At 36.4% G+C, this 14,870-nt stretch overlaps 2 protein-coding genes across 2 annotated transcripts in view; one reads left to right on the top strand and one right to left on the bottom strand.

Annotated features, from left to right (window-relative positions):
* The first annotated feature begins 1,396 nt into the window (after nucleotides 1-1,396).
* On the top strand, nucleotides 1,397-8,467 carry LOC108673009 (NEDD8-activating enzyme E1 catalytic subunit). The gene is made up of 9 exons (XM_018160773.2): nucleotides 1,397-1,731; nucleotides 2,177-2,378; nucleotides 3,626-3,773; nucleotides 4,331-4,447; nucleotides 5,174-5,360; nucleotides 5,997-6,202; nucleotides 6,425-6,529; nucleotides 7,041-7,155; nucleotides 7,958-8,467. Exons 1-9 carry the CDS (start codon nucleotides 1,593-1,595, stop codon nucleotides 8,071-8,073), a joined length of 1,335 nt encoding a protein of 444 aa, XP_018016262.1. The 5' UTR covers nucleotides 1,397-1,592; the 3' UTR covers nucleotides 8,074-8,467.
* Nucleotides 8,468-11,040: 2,573 nt separating this feature from the next.
* LOC108673008 (ADP-ribosylation factor-like protein 6) overlaps nucleotides 11,041-14,870 on the bottom strand; it is a 7,032-nt gene continuing 3,202 nt past the window's right edge. Inside the window, exons 2-3 of the mRNA XM_018160772.2 lie at nucleotides 12,636-12,808; nucleotides 11,041-11,766 (exon numbers count right to left, since the gene is read on the bottom strand). Of these exons, the coding sequence (XP_018016261.1) occupies nucleotides 11,539-11,766; nucleotides 12,636-12,808 (401 nt within the window). The 3' untranslated portion in view covers nucleotides 11,041-11,538. The remainder of the gene's footprint in view (nucleotides 11,767-12,635; nucleotides 12,809-14,870) is intronic.

Below are 14,870 nucleotides of genomic sequence, written 5' to 3'. Positions count from 1 at the left end.
GACTGTCAATGGTAGGTAGCTTTCATCTGATGTAGAATTTTTGATAAAAATTTTTACAGGGCTAATAGTAGGCATTCAGTATATTAACTCTAATTGCCTTGCACTTGACAGAGAATGCCATTCATTTCTAATAACCTCAATAAAGAAATAACCACAAATCTTGCAACCTTGTCTGTCAAGATACTCTTCAATGGAGATCTATATTCTTGCTGTCAGATCAATATTTTACTGGTTTTGATCCAGAATAATTAGATAGATCATTAAGCAACCTACAAATAAACTTTTACCACCGAGCGAACTGCTCCATTATCTTGGCAGTGCAAGGTGCTCCTGTCTGACAAACAAAATCAGGGCTGCCAGGTGAGCCTATTTCCAGGGTAATTTTTGTATAAAAATTTGTTACTCTGAACTCTGAACTTTTTTGTATGGCCATCACTCAAAATTTCATTTTGCTCACGATGAGTAGATTTAAATTTAAGCACATAACTGTGTCAAAACTTCTGTATAAGTTAGTTATAATAAAAAAAAACACCATAGTTGACCATAGGGCTATATACAGTTACCAATGAAAAGGCTCTGATCTGATTGAGATCAGAAATTCAGTCATTTCATTCACATAATTTTTATGAATGGTATTGAGTTCAAATTGTGTGTTTGATGACTGCATTTGATAGGAAGCAATCTATATCAATGTCTGACAAAATAATTGCAGCATATGTAATATGGCGGTTGGAGGGCATCTAAAAAGTACTTAACAGTATGGAGGGCAGAAATCATTAGGCACAAGGTTGTAGCATGAGACAAAGGGGGCAATTAGGGTTCATGATTCAAAATATTTTTCTTTTCAAAATGCATAACAGAAATAAAGACACTTTCTAGTCTCCTAGACTCAACCTTTACTGGACAGAATTACACTTATTAATAGAAGAGTTAGTTTTGTTGTTTGATTGCTAGGTACATAATAGCAAAGAAGCTCCTCCACATGCACTAGAAAGTTGCTGCAAAATTTTGTTAACAAAACATTTTTTAAGGCTGGCAACATAAGCGCTATGGCAGTGTAGAATTTTGGATAGGTAATATATCTATACAGGAAGCCTACTACATTGCACCTCCCTCTGCTATGCCAAAAAGTACACTGAGCACATGAGAGGCTTATTTATTAGCCAGAATTAATGCTTGCATGTTGTGCATCACTTTCATATTCTTCCTGTTGGCAAGCATGCATCTGAGCAGGGCTGGATGATCTGAGTAGGATGATCTAGCCTTTGAACTTAGCCTTTGAAGTGCTGAGAGCCATGTACATCATCAGCCAACAGCTATTGCTCCAGCCAGTACCTATGGTCTTCATGGCATCTATACCTCAGCATACACCTTCCTTCACAGGTGCCTCGACTCTCCACCCAAACAAACCTTGCTGGACCTAACCTCATTGGCTGCAGCAAGGTGGAGAATGTCCCAATAAGCAGATCATTGAACTGCTTTCCAAATTGCTGTCCCTTCTTTAGGCATGTTTTCATTCTGTAATACTATTTCAATTCTGTGTGCAGCTTTTGATTATTATTTCTATAAATATCATTTTAAAAAGTAGTAAAATGTCTAGTGAAACTTCCTCTCGCTGGACTGATCTGCGAAAGTTGTTGGAACGTCCAGGCCCATTCACTCCTCAAAGTTTTGAAGCCTCCCCTGAAGCTTTGGACTTTTTACTTCACAATTTGAAAATTCTTGTTGTGGGTAAGTTAGTTATGGTACTTCTTTGCTTCATGTGTAAAATCATTTTTATTTTGAATTGGCTCACGGTATTTTGATTGTAGTAATATTCTTATTGTCTAACCATGAGTATTGTTCTTTAAATTTTTGTAAACTTATTTTATTGCAACAGAAATTTATCAATAATCTTTACATACAGTATTGGTCACTACCGGTGGGTAGTATTCAAATGGAATATTCCATCTAATTAATTACAAGATATCTCATAAAAGTTTGTTTATTTGTAATATAGTGTTAGCCAGCTTGTTATAAAAAAACTTTATGCCTTAGTAGGTAGTCATTTGAATATGAGGAAAAAAATTATGTCTCAGTGTCCCAAGGTTAGAATATAACTTTTGATTATTAATGAATTACTCAATAAAATATGAGGCTCCTATCTTTAATAGTCATCTTCATGTTTGTGTTGCAGGTGCAGGAGGACTGGGTTGTGATCTCCTTAAAAATCTAGCATTTTTGGGCTTTGGAGACATCCACGTCATTGACATGGACACTATCGACTTGTCAAATCTAAACCGACAGTTCTTGTTCCGCAAGAAAGATATTGGTCGACCCAAGGCAGAGGTGGCTGCTGAATTCATCAACAGCAGGGTTGACAGCTGTAAAATTACTCCGTATCCTTTAATCTCGTAGTTTATAAGGCATGAATGATAAAATTCTAGTATTCAGAAAATACTTGTTCATGAATTTTACTATTCAGAACAAACTGACAAAAATAACTTTATCATGAGCTTTCTCACCTCACTCATGAATTTGAAAGTAAATGCATTTATGTATTATTTTCAATCTTATATTAAATTTAAAAGGGACTACAACTTGTAATTGGAAGAAATTAATAAATATCGCATTAAAATACCATCCAAGATTCTTCTTTTTTCTATTGCTTCAAGTATCATCATTAAATTTTTTTTTAATTATTTCATTGTAATGAAAACCAATTTTTTTAACAATAATGTAAGAATGGAGAGCTGCCCAAAAGTTTTTTCAGCATTTAATTGCACTAATTTTTGAAATTTCAGACATATTTGTGATATGGCAATCATTTGGAATCTGTGACTAACTGCAATTTAGGATGGCAATCAGATTTTTGTGGTGAATGCATTACATTTTTACTTATTTACACGATTCTCCAGTGTGGAGTCTACCATAGTTGAAACTTGTTACTAGAAGTTGAATAGAAAGCATGATTTGATTGTTACAGTATTCAATTGGATTTCATTATCAATGTTGATGTTTGCCTTTTAATGAGCAAGTTACTTGATGAAACACTTTACTTGATTTACTCTTCTTCATGTTCAAAGAAGAAAAGTATTATTTTTGGTCTTACAAAAGAACCATTCCATACATAAATGTACCTATGTATAATGTATTAGTGGTACAATTTTAGATAACCTCTTTGATATACGGTAAATCTTCCTTCCAAGTGAAATAAAATTTCTATATTCGGTTGTACAAAAAACCTGTTGACATGTCCATTGACAATTGCTCTAATGACCAATCCTTTAGAAAGATTTTTAATGAAAGTTCATGTAACTATTTGCGTCTCTGAAGCACATTGGTTAATGTCACTGTTTGCACAATCATGACTGCACCAAAATGAGAGAAGCTAGCAATGGGTTCAAGCCTTGGTAAGCTCAGTTCATTTCTCAGTGTCACTAGTGGGGCTTTCAGCATGGCCTTAGCCCTTAGGTTGGTGTGTCTAACCAAACTCTGGGTACTTGTTACTTGAGGGGATCTTGAAGTTTATAGACCAAGAGATGTACATATGATTATGATTGTATTACTCTGGATAATTCTCATGGACTGCGTACCATCAAATTGATCATTTGATGATGTAAATTTTACCTTAAAAGTTTCCCAGACACTATTGTAAAATCCAAGACTTTGATGAGTCCTGGTACCAGCAGTTCCACATTATTGTGTGTGGCCTGGACTCGGTGGTGGCGCGGCGCTGGATTAACAGCGTGCTGGTGTCTCTCCTGCAGTACACAGATGGCGAGCTTGACCAGGTATTGATGTTAACACCACTCATCGTTTTGATCCACTGCATTGTCCTAAAATGTAGATCTCTAGACAGATATTCAACTCTTAAGAATGTAAGAAAGTTAATTCAAGAAAAATTAAGCTTGTTAAATCTGGAGTTTCAAGTAGCAAATTATTTTATTTAAATTGACTATTTTTCAGCACTGAACATTATTTTATGGCATATTATCATTAGTTTTCTTTTCATGTTAATATGCCATTTATTTTACGGCATATTAACATTAGTTTCCTTTTCATGTTATAATATGCCATTTATTTTACGGCATATTAACATTAGTTTTCATTGAGAAGTGATTTGTTGTTTTCTTGGAACTGCTTCATTTTTTGTACAAAATAATTTCAGAAATATTGTATTGAAATAACGTAATTTTTCTCTTAAATAGCATGTTATTAAATAATTCAGTGTACAAGGTAGATAATCCTTTGCACTCTAGAAATTTACCTTGAGAACAATTTTTTTAATCCATAAAGTTCTTAACAATTTCATGGAAAATGGCTTAATAAATCATGTTTGCCATTGCAGAGCAGCATTATCCCTCTCATTGATGGAGGCACAGAAGGCTTCAAAGGCAGCGCCCGCGTCGTGCTGCCTGGCATGACGGCTTGCATCGAGTGCACGCTTGATCTCTTCCCGCCTCAAGTATGATTACAAGCAGTCATTATTGCTAGGCATGTGTTTGAGATTGACCATATACGGAGTATGATTATAATGAATAACTCACAAAGTTTCCCTCCTCAAGTATGATCATAAGCAGTCATTATTGCTAGGCTTTATTCATTTGTTTGGCCTTATACGGAATTACTATATTTGTCTTGTCTCCTCAATCTACACTACTATTCAGTGCAGGTAGGATACGAAAGTTCTTACATCAAATCTGTTGCTGATTTTCTGTATGAATAATAATAACTTAATGGTGAAGAATGTAGACACATTTTGCTGTTGCCTATTATTTATTTTGCTGTCAACTTTTTTTATTTGCGCGAATCCATTGAGTTAACACAATTTTTTAGACTGCAGGGAATATTTTACTTTCAGAATAAAAATTCCGATCGCACACTATTGACTGGAAATTCACCTAACTATTCCATCTCTGTAAAGATGAAAATAGAACGAGTTTCTTGAGTTTTGCTCTGCTGACTCATTACAGTGTTACTTATCTGTAGACCCATTACTGTACCTCACCTGTAGACCCGTTACTGTACCTCACCTGTAGACCTGTTACTGTACCTCACCTGTAGACCCGTTACTGTACCTCACTCTGCAGACTCGTTACTGTACATCATCTGCAGACTCCTTACTGTACCTCATCTGCAGACCCATCAAGGTGCCACCAATGTTATTGTATGTGTGGTCCGATGTTTGCAGATAACGTTCCCTATGTGCACAATAGCGCACACGCCGCGCCTGCCAGAGCACTGCATAGAGTATGTGAAGGTGCTGCTGTGGCCTAAGGACAACCCCTTCGGGGGGGACGAGTGCGCTATAGATGGCGATGACCCCCAGCACATCTCATGGATATACGAGCAGTCTTTGAAGCGCGCTGCTGAGTTCAGTGAGTTCATCCTTACTCTTGCGCACCGACTTTCTCATTTCTGTTTATATTTGTTAGCTTCTGAATTTTCTGTTATTTTGAACATCTGTGCTCTGACTGACTGCTGATGTACCAGGTTAACTTAACTAAAACTATTGGTTATTGTTTGTTATTGAAATAGTGTCTGGTATAACTTCCAAAAAAATTCTGTAGCAACAACCATCACCAGCACCAATCATCACTGCTACTAGTTAGCACTAGCGTCAGTCATCACTGCCACCTGTCTTCGCTAGCACCAGTCATGAAAAGCACAGGTCAAAACTAGCACATTTCATGACTAGTAACAGTCCTGAAATACATGATGGTTGATTTAAAAATGGATGGATGTGTTAAAAATTCATGGATATATTAAAAATGACTCGCCTGATGGGTGTCATCAGGCGACCTCGACCATCATCACCAATCTAACATGAGCCTTACTCAGATTTTAATCGAGAACAATCATGCCCCATGAAAGATTTATGGAATACTGTCAGACCTACGACTCACACTACTTCGAAATTGATTCAATTACTAGTTCTGACACCATTTTTTATGGTATAACTCCGAATTGCTTGTATGCCAGTACCACCATGACGTCTGAATTATGTGTCGCAGATATCACTGGGGTGACGTACCGCCTGACGCAGGGCGTCATCAAGCACATTATCCCGGCGGTGGCGTCCACGAACGCCGTGATCGCCGCGGCGTGCGCCACAGAGTGCCTCAAGGTCGCCACGCAGGTCGCGCACCACATGAACAACTACTGCGTCTTCAACGACGCTGACGGCATCTACACCTATACTTACGAACACGAGAAAAAGGTGACTCAAAAGGCATTCACGACTAATCGTTTGAAAATAACATTTTAAAATATATATAGAATGACAAATTTGTTCAGTTGTGTGATCTGCTGAGAACTCGCTCATATGTTGGTCACGCGCGTTAGATTGTTACCAAAGTACACATCCTACATTATGGTTAATTTATCATTTTGCATTCAGTTTTTTACTCATTCCTTCATCTTGTCTGTAACTTGTTTACAGAGCACTTGCTTGGTATGCAGCCAGGTGCCACAAGAGCTGTCCATGGCTCCTACAGACTCCTTACAAAATCTGATTGACAAATTGAAAGATTCTCCGCAGTATCAAGTAAGTGTTACCGCATATACAGATAATATCTCTGTGAAAAAAATTGAATTGAAAGCGAAAATCAAAAAATCCAGTTTGATGCCTCATGGAAACGAGTTGAAAACATCATCTTGGCCAGCACTACATATTATGTCACAAGAGCTTTTGTAATATCAATCTGTCAATCTGCTTTTGGCGCTAGCGTAGAGTTGACTAAAATATTAGCTCTTCTTTCATACCTCTTTTTCCTCATACTTGCCTCATAAATGAAACAATATTGTATTTGCCAATGTCCACTAATGGTCAAATTCTCTATAATGTGCAATAATTCCCTTCGGACAGAGAAGGTCGGTCAATATTCAGGTTCATTAGTCGAATATTTGAAATTTGAGACTTCTTAAGTGCATAGAAAAGTTAAAAACTTAACTCAGACAGAATAAATTTTGATAATAAAAGAAAAAAATTTTATCAGTAAAAAAATTTCAACTTTTCTATCTTGACATGAATGTAAATTTTATCTTGTGACTTGCAGATGAGCAACCCTGGCATTCAAGCGATGATAGAAGGCAAGACTAAGTCCCTGTATCTGCACTCGCCTGCATCTATAGAACAAAAACTTAGACCACATCTTAAAATGTCTTTAGCTGGTGAGTGGTTGTGGGGCTCACGGTATGCGCTTCCATGTCATTTTTTAAATGTCGGTAGACAGATCATTTCACAACGATCTGTCTAATTTTTGTTTTGGTGCGGGAGGGTGAGAACACTGACTGAAGAGAATATCTAGCAGGTGCTTCATAGCCCACCGTAATGGGAACACAAAAATTGCATCGTTTTCTGGTCAGTCACTTGTTGCTCGGGAGCTTCTCTGAAGTGAAAAGTGAAAGAAGGTTTGTAATTCGTAAAATTTTATAGCATTAATCTCAGGTTCTAAATATCTTTTGGTTCTATGAAATATTCGTCCGGGAGAAATTATCAACTACGAGAAGCAATCATTTTGATCCTTCATGCTTGATTCTCAGTTTCCCCTCAGGCAATCCTCGAATCAGGACGTCCTGAACAATATTTGAGGAATACCAATAAGTACTTTTCAATTGGAAAATTAATTGTTCGGTATTTTATAAGTTTGAAGTAGTGTTATTTTTTAACCCTATTCCGCCTGACATTAATAACCGGTGCACTATTGTCACAAGTCTGCTTCACAAAAAGGATGCGTGCTTGTGAGCGCAAAATGACTTGCACTGATAGTTGCCGCCACGTACGACAACTTTAAAATGTTCTCTGTTGCGTACAAACGTCCTCGTATTGCTACACTCAATAGTTTACGTATAACTTAAGTTGAAAGTTGCGTACCCGGAGAGTGACATACGGCGGTAGAGGGTTAATTAAAAAACAAAGCGGCCTTCTTATCGTCTTATAATCTTTCTTATTCACCTTGTTTTTGCTGCGCAGACTTGGGCCTGAGTGACGGAGTGCAGCTCGTGGTCGCCGACGTCACGTCGCCAAATTCGATCATTTTTAAGCTGCGACTCAGTCTCCCTATGGACGTGTCATCACCGCCATCTTAATATATATTCAATGTATTATTATTCATCTACTTAGAATGTCCGCGTGTTTCCCATGACTAATTAATCTTCTCTTCAATATTGTTCAACTCATTAGCTTCCAGTTCTGCAACTTCCGGAGTTGATACAAACCGAGAGAAACCATTGATCTCAAAGCTTATTGCAGTTAAAAGTAATAAATTCGTCGCGATCAGAACTTCTTACTTGCCGCAAACTCCAAGTTTCCAAGGTTCAGAATTTCAGACTTAGAAGCCCAGGTTCGGCTTTTTGACGATTAGTAGAAATTCTTGTAATTGATTAATTTTGGCCAAAAAAATGAGTTTCGCAGTCAATAAGTGTTTGTCGATATTGTATTCAATAATTTTGAATTGAGAATAAACTGTGATAATTTAGTCTTTTGGATTAGTCTCATACCCTTAATCTTTAAACCATCATTTGCAATAAGCTTTCTCTTTCGTATAAAATATCACATGATTTGACATCATTCCGACGTTTTGCGATCGAGATAAACGTACAATTAAACTGGCGTGTTTTTTTTCGAACTGGCCGTATTACACATTCCATTCTGTGCTATGGCCTAGAGTATCGATTTATTTTTGTATCGCTGGGCAGCATGTATAGATTGACATTTCATTCCTGGCAACAAATGCTTGACTCGCGAGTGTATGTGATGTTTCTATCATACAACCAATTACCATTGGACGCCTTCTCGTTGAAAATGATTTCGTGGTCTGTATATGCATTACAATAGTGCGAGCTAAATACCCCAGTCAAAAGTAGCAGGATTGTTCCAGTTATCCCAAAGTTAAACTCGCAGCGACGGGAAACATTTTCATGTACATCTTTCAGGTGCCCATACAAGAACAAATATGTTTCTATCATACAACCAATTACCATTGGACGCCTTCTCGTTGAAAATGATTTCGTGGTCTGTATATGCATTACAATAGTGCGAGCTAAATACCCCAGTCAAAAGTAGCAGGATTGTTCCAGTTATCCCAAAGTTAAACTCGCAGCGACGGGAAGCATTTTCATGTACATCTTTCAGGTGCCCATACAAGAACAAAGACGGCGCAGCAACATTAAAATATATCAAACTACATGCAATTTAATTAATGCACAGAGTGTGACTGCGCCTTTCGGAAAAACGTATAGCGTCGTGAATTGGGATATCATTTGGTCATGCTTTTAAAACATACTTATATTTGGACAAGCCTGATCACAGAGTAATGGACGGAATTTATCTCAACCTGGCGTGGTCATGCAGATATGAGGTAAGTCTGCTTAAATACTAATGAATAGCTTTACGTTAACAAAGAGGGCTCGACACGAAATACCAAGTTTTTTTATGGAGATGATCACAAGTGAAATGTAAAAGTTTCTAAGAGAAAACCCTTCAGGTTCAATGTCGAGTGAAGCAATATCTAAAGGCCTGATAATGGCAAAAAGTTCACTTCCATCTAAAGAGCAAGACTCTCCAAAATCAGATGACAGAATTTGCACATAAAAATTCTCGAAAGTTCCACAAACGTGCAGCTCTTAAGCTTATACTAATAGTCTTAGCTAAACAATATTAATGTTCTTGTGCAATGAATAAAGAATAAAGCAAAAGATGAAATTTTTACAAAGAAACATATTCGTGCGTTGCTTGTAATTAATTAGCTGCACAATATACCACATGTGTAATTGGAAAACTGTGTTATAATTGCGTTGTGCATAGCGATATGAGCGATTCAATAGGCCATGGGCCTATTTCTTCAACGCCGACACTTCTATTCTATCATATGACTAGAAGCAAAGAGCAAGATCATAGATGACTAGAAGAAAATAACGAGATCATAGATGACTAGAACATTCCTTGTAGAATAATAAGTACGAGTCTTGACCCAGCAGTAATAATGCGAGTGCAGAAAATTACAATGACCTGGTACCAATAATACTTCAATGATACGCCATTACATGTTACCAATAAAAAGCAAACACCGTGATACATGTTACCAATAAAAAGCAAACACCGTGAAAGACACAAGCATAGTCCAGGCCTTCGTCGTATGAGTTTGGCGCAGGCAAGAGCTGCCCTTCAAACACGTAAGGACGGGTGTAGACAAGCTACGGATGTTTGTTTAAAGACTTTTTCACCCGGGAATTTAACGTAACTGACGTTCAGGTGTGCAAATTCAATTAATGGCCAAGCTATTAGTATTGAATTTACTATCTGGCGAGTGGAACGAATTTCACTGGGAATTTTATGCAAAGCATTTTATCACGAGTGATTATTAGAACGACATTCTGGGTAAATATAAGTTATTCCATGAAATTATGAAGAAAATTCCACACTAATCCGAAAATTGAGTGGACTAGACTATTAAATTATAATCTAATTTTGGTAGTAGCTCCCAAAAAAAGAAACTATTCAAAAGAATCTATTGTACGGAATACGTTCGTCATTGTACACTAATCAAATGCTAAAAGAATGTTCAGTGAATAAAAACAACTTCACAACTTCGACTTATCAAAATAGGATGATCATTATGGGAGTTGTGGTGAGAGCGTATCTGAATTACCAGGGTGCTTGTCTGCACGGGAGGAAATATTCAATCAACAATGACTTGCAAGAAGCTATTCAACCAGAACATATTTAATTTGTTCGTTAAAAGAGATCTAAAAAATTTGTGAGAGCAAGAAAATCTTTTGACATCTAAGTAAAAATTTTCAATGGACGCACAAATTATTGTCAAAAATGCTGAAAAAACTCGGTTTAAATCCCGAAAATAAAGTAAATAAAATTAAGACTATATAGAATAACACTATTAAATATTAAGAGATCAAAAGTCACTCGCTTTTTTGAAAAAAAAACAGGAAATGTATCTTTGGTTGTAATGAAAATACTTCGTGCCTTGATAGACTCAGGAGCACTTAGGCCGGGTTCACACTATAAATGAGATCTAAAAAATTTGTGAGAGCAAGAAAATCTGTTCAGATTTACTAGACACTCTATGAAAATGCATTAAACACTGCCGAGCACGTGACAGTCAAGGTCCAGTCTAATATTCTTAAATGAATTTCTATAGAAGCATTCACACCAGCCGCGTAAAGCACCTGCCATGCCTATAGTGTAAATGTCTATGAAAATGCATTGAAGAATATTGGACTGGACTGGCAAATGCTTGGCACGTGCCCGGCATTAATGTTCTATTCCTGGCTGACATGACTCCGACTTCCGAGGACTCCTCTCAGTATTCATGCAGAGTGCATCACATATTATCATATTATGTGCATAATCTAAAATTACCCCTTTTTCTATTGCGATTCAATTGTGAGTCTATTAATATTTTGAGAAAAATTATTGCATTCTCTATTTGAAACGTAAAAATAAGCAATGATAGAAAGTTATCGGCTAACCAAGTAAAATAAGAAATGACATTGCTGACAGAGTTCTAGGCACAAGTGTTACGCTTGCTCCACTCATTACAATTTTTGGGCATTTTTATCGACAGCATCTTTGATCATCTGCGAGAGCCAGTCAATGCCCTCGTGCAGGCCGTCGCCCGTGACTGCGTTGCAGGCAGTGATGTGCCAGGGCTTGTCAGTGAGGCGGTCCAGACCAAGAGCTGCTGACACCTTCACTGAGCTGATGGCGTCACGCAGGTCCATTTTGTTGGCCAGGAAGAGGATAGGCAAGCGTCGGGGCTTGATCTGAAACATTTGCTCAACTATTACAGCATGAAAAACACAAAAATGGTTAGTGCATTACAAGGCCCTATATTATAAATCAAAATGTTTACATTAGGAACCAATTTTTCAATGCAATACAAGATTCTAATGTGAATATACAAAGCAAATGGATTGAATTATACAACTTGAAGATCCAACAAAATACTTGTATATATAGTATACATATACTACTACAACATTCAGAATGTATTAAAGAAGAAATCAATCATTAATGAGTAGAGAAATTGCATAAAAGATATATTTATTGGTAAAACTTTACCACAAAAGTGCTTAATACAAACAAAATGTTATTTTTACACAAGACCCACAACTCATAGACAACTGAGGAACAACTCAGGTTCAATATAGATTTCGAAGTCTGACTTCATGTAGCTTGTTGTTCTATCAAGTACTAATTTAAAATAAGGCCTACTGAGAAGAAACATACGGTAGGTATTATTGCAAACAACTGAAACATAAGGATATGAAGAAATGATTTAAAAAAAAGGTAATAACATAGCATGCATTATGCATTTACTTTTTCTTAGAAGACTGGCATACTCATGAATTATGTGATCTACAGTCACTTGATTTTAGATTGCCTTATCAACATAATTCTCAATAAACTAAAGAAGATAAAGTTACTTAAAAGAAAGGCCAGAACATTCATAAAGTTTGATTTAAATGACGCTTTAAAACTGTATACATACCCATCTATAAAGGATTTATCAACCACCAAATCAACAAATGCAGAATACAAGCTTTGAATGGTAATTTTATTTTTGATTAGGAGATGAAACTGATAGCTGCAGTTCTATAAGCAATTGATAACAAACATTACTTTGGCTTACCAGAGGATGTTCGAGCATGATGTCGAGCTCTTCCTTTGCCACCACAAGCCTGAGTCTCTCACTTGAGTCAACAACAAATATGATGCCCTGGCAGTCTTGGTAATATGCCTCCCATAAGTTGCGGTATCGAGCTTGACCCGACATGTCAAAGGCAGTCAAGCCCACACTCTTAGCTGCACATAAATGCAAGTTCATTATTCATGGAATGACTGTCAATGGTAGGTAGCTTTCATCTGATGTAGAATTTTTGATAAAATTTTTACAGGGCTATTAGTAGGCATTCAGTATATTAACTCTAATTGCCTTACACTTGACAGAGTATGCCATTCAATCCAAATAACCTCAATAAAAAAATAACCACAAATCTTGCAACCTTGTCTGTCAAGATACTCCTCAATGGAGATATATATTCTTGATGTCATCAGAGCTGGGCAGCGCTACTTTGAAATGTAGCGCCACTACCGCTACCGCTACATGCTCTAAACGTAGTGGGTGCTACCACTACCGCTACACCCACTAGATTGTAGCGAGCGCTACCGCTACAATAAAATGTAGCGTTGCTACATTAGCCCCTACAATAGCCAAAATTATTGGAAATCTCTAAATATTTATTGTTCTGCTATTGGGATTTACTCAGAAACATTTAATGATAATAAAACAAAGTGTTCAAACATAGTGTTCATTATAGTGTTCAATGCAACTTTATTGCAATTAACCTAACCAAACTAGTACGTATGGATTAGATACCTACAGTAAATAAAAGTTAGTTATTTTTATGTATTACCTTCCCTACATGGATGTCTACTTTAATCTACCAATCTCAAAAATTATCCACATATACATATAAAAAATCAGTCTTTTATATGTATGTATATGTGAATTATCTTTGAGATTGGTAGATCAAAGTAGACATCCATGTAGGGAAGGTGAAAGCTAAAAATAACTGCAAGCAAACTGATCATGAAAAAATACCTGTAAGTGGTAACTGGTAACAACTTAACAAGTAACAACTAACATGTCGACACTAGTTACAGGCTGAGGTTGACAACATTACACCAAAATCTTTCGTACAGTTTTATTCTGTAATTTATATTATGTATGTATCATGCTGTTTTTTAAATAATATTTAATACTATTAAGTAAAATCTAAAGGCTTTATCTATAAACGTAGCGGTAGCACTGTAGCAGCAAATGCCTCGAATTACTACTTAAATATGTAGCACCGCTACCGCTACCGCTACTGAAAATGTAGCACGCTACTACCCACCTCTGGGGGTCATACATATTATATATTCTTGGTGTCATTCTATATTCTTGGTTTCAGATCAATATTTTACCTGTTTTGATCCAGAATAATTAGATAGGTCATCAAAAGCAACCTACAAATAAACTTATACCACCAAGTGAACTGCTCCGTATCTTGGCAGTGCAAGGTGCTCCTGTCTGACAAACAAAATCAGGGCTGCCAGATGGGCCTATTTCCAGGGTAATTTTTGTAAAAAAATTTGTTACTCTGAACTCTGAACTTTTTTGTATGGCCATCACTCATAATTTCATTTTGCACAAGATGAGTACATTTAAATTTAAACGCATAACTTTGTCAAAATTTCTGTATAAGTGGCAACACTGGCGGAGTGCCACCTAATACTGGTTACACCATGGTTGACCCATAGGGCTATATACAGTTACCAATTAAAAGGCTCTGATCTGATTGAGATCAGAAATTCAGTCATTTCATTCCCATAATTTTTATGAATGGTATTGAGTTCAAATTGAGTGTTTGATGACTGCATTTGATAGGAAGCAATCTATATCAATGTCTGACAAAATAATTGCAGCACATGTAATATGGAGGTTGGAGGGCATCTAAAAAGTACCTACTTAACAGCAGGGTTGGCGATTTTTTTGATTTTTTTAAAAAAATCAAAAAAATAAAAAATCAATGATTTTTTTTATTTTTTCATGATTTTTTTTATTTATTTGATTTTTTTTTATTTTTTCAGCTTTTTTGAGGTGTTATTTTTAATGTTGCAATTAGCCTACTAACAATAACAGTATATGGATCATAATGGATGGCTAAAAAGGGCACTTATTGCCTTCAATAATGGCCAACAGGCCAAGGTGGTGTTTACCACTTAGGGATTTTCGGGTAAACAATTATTGATAAGTCTATTCATTAGCTTTGTAAAGTTTGTATGGAGCAAGGTAATGAGCTAAATATTGACCATTTAACTG

This window comes from Hyalella azteca, unplaced genomic scaffold (genome assembly GCF_000764305.2).
Source record: "Hyalella azteca isolate HAZT.00-mixed unplaced genomic scaffold, Hazt_2.0.2 contig11437, whole genome shotgun sequence".
NCBI lineage: Eukaryota > Metazoa > Arthropoda > Malacostraca > Amphipoda > Hyalellidae > Hyalella > Hyalella azteca.
This window is presented reverse-complemented; position numbering and strand designations above follow the sequence as displayed.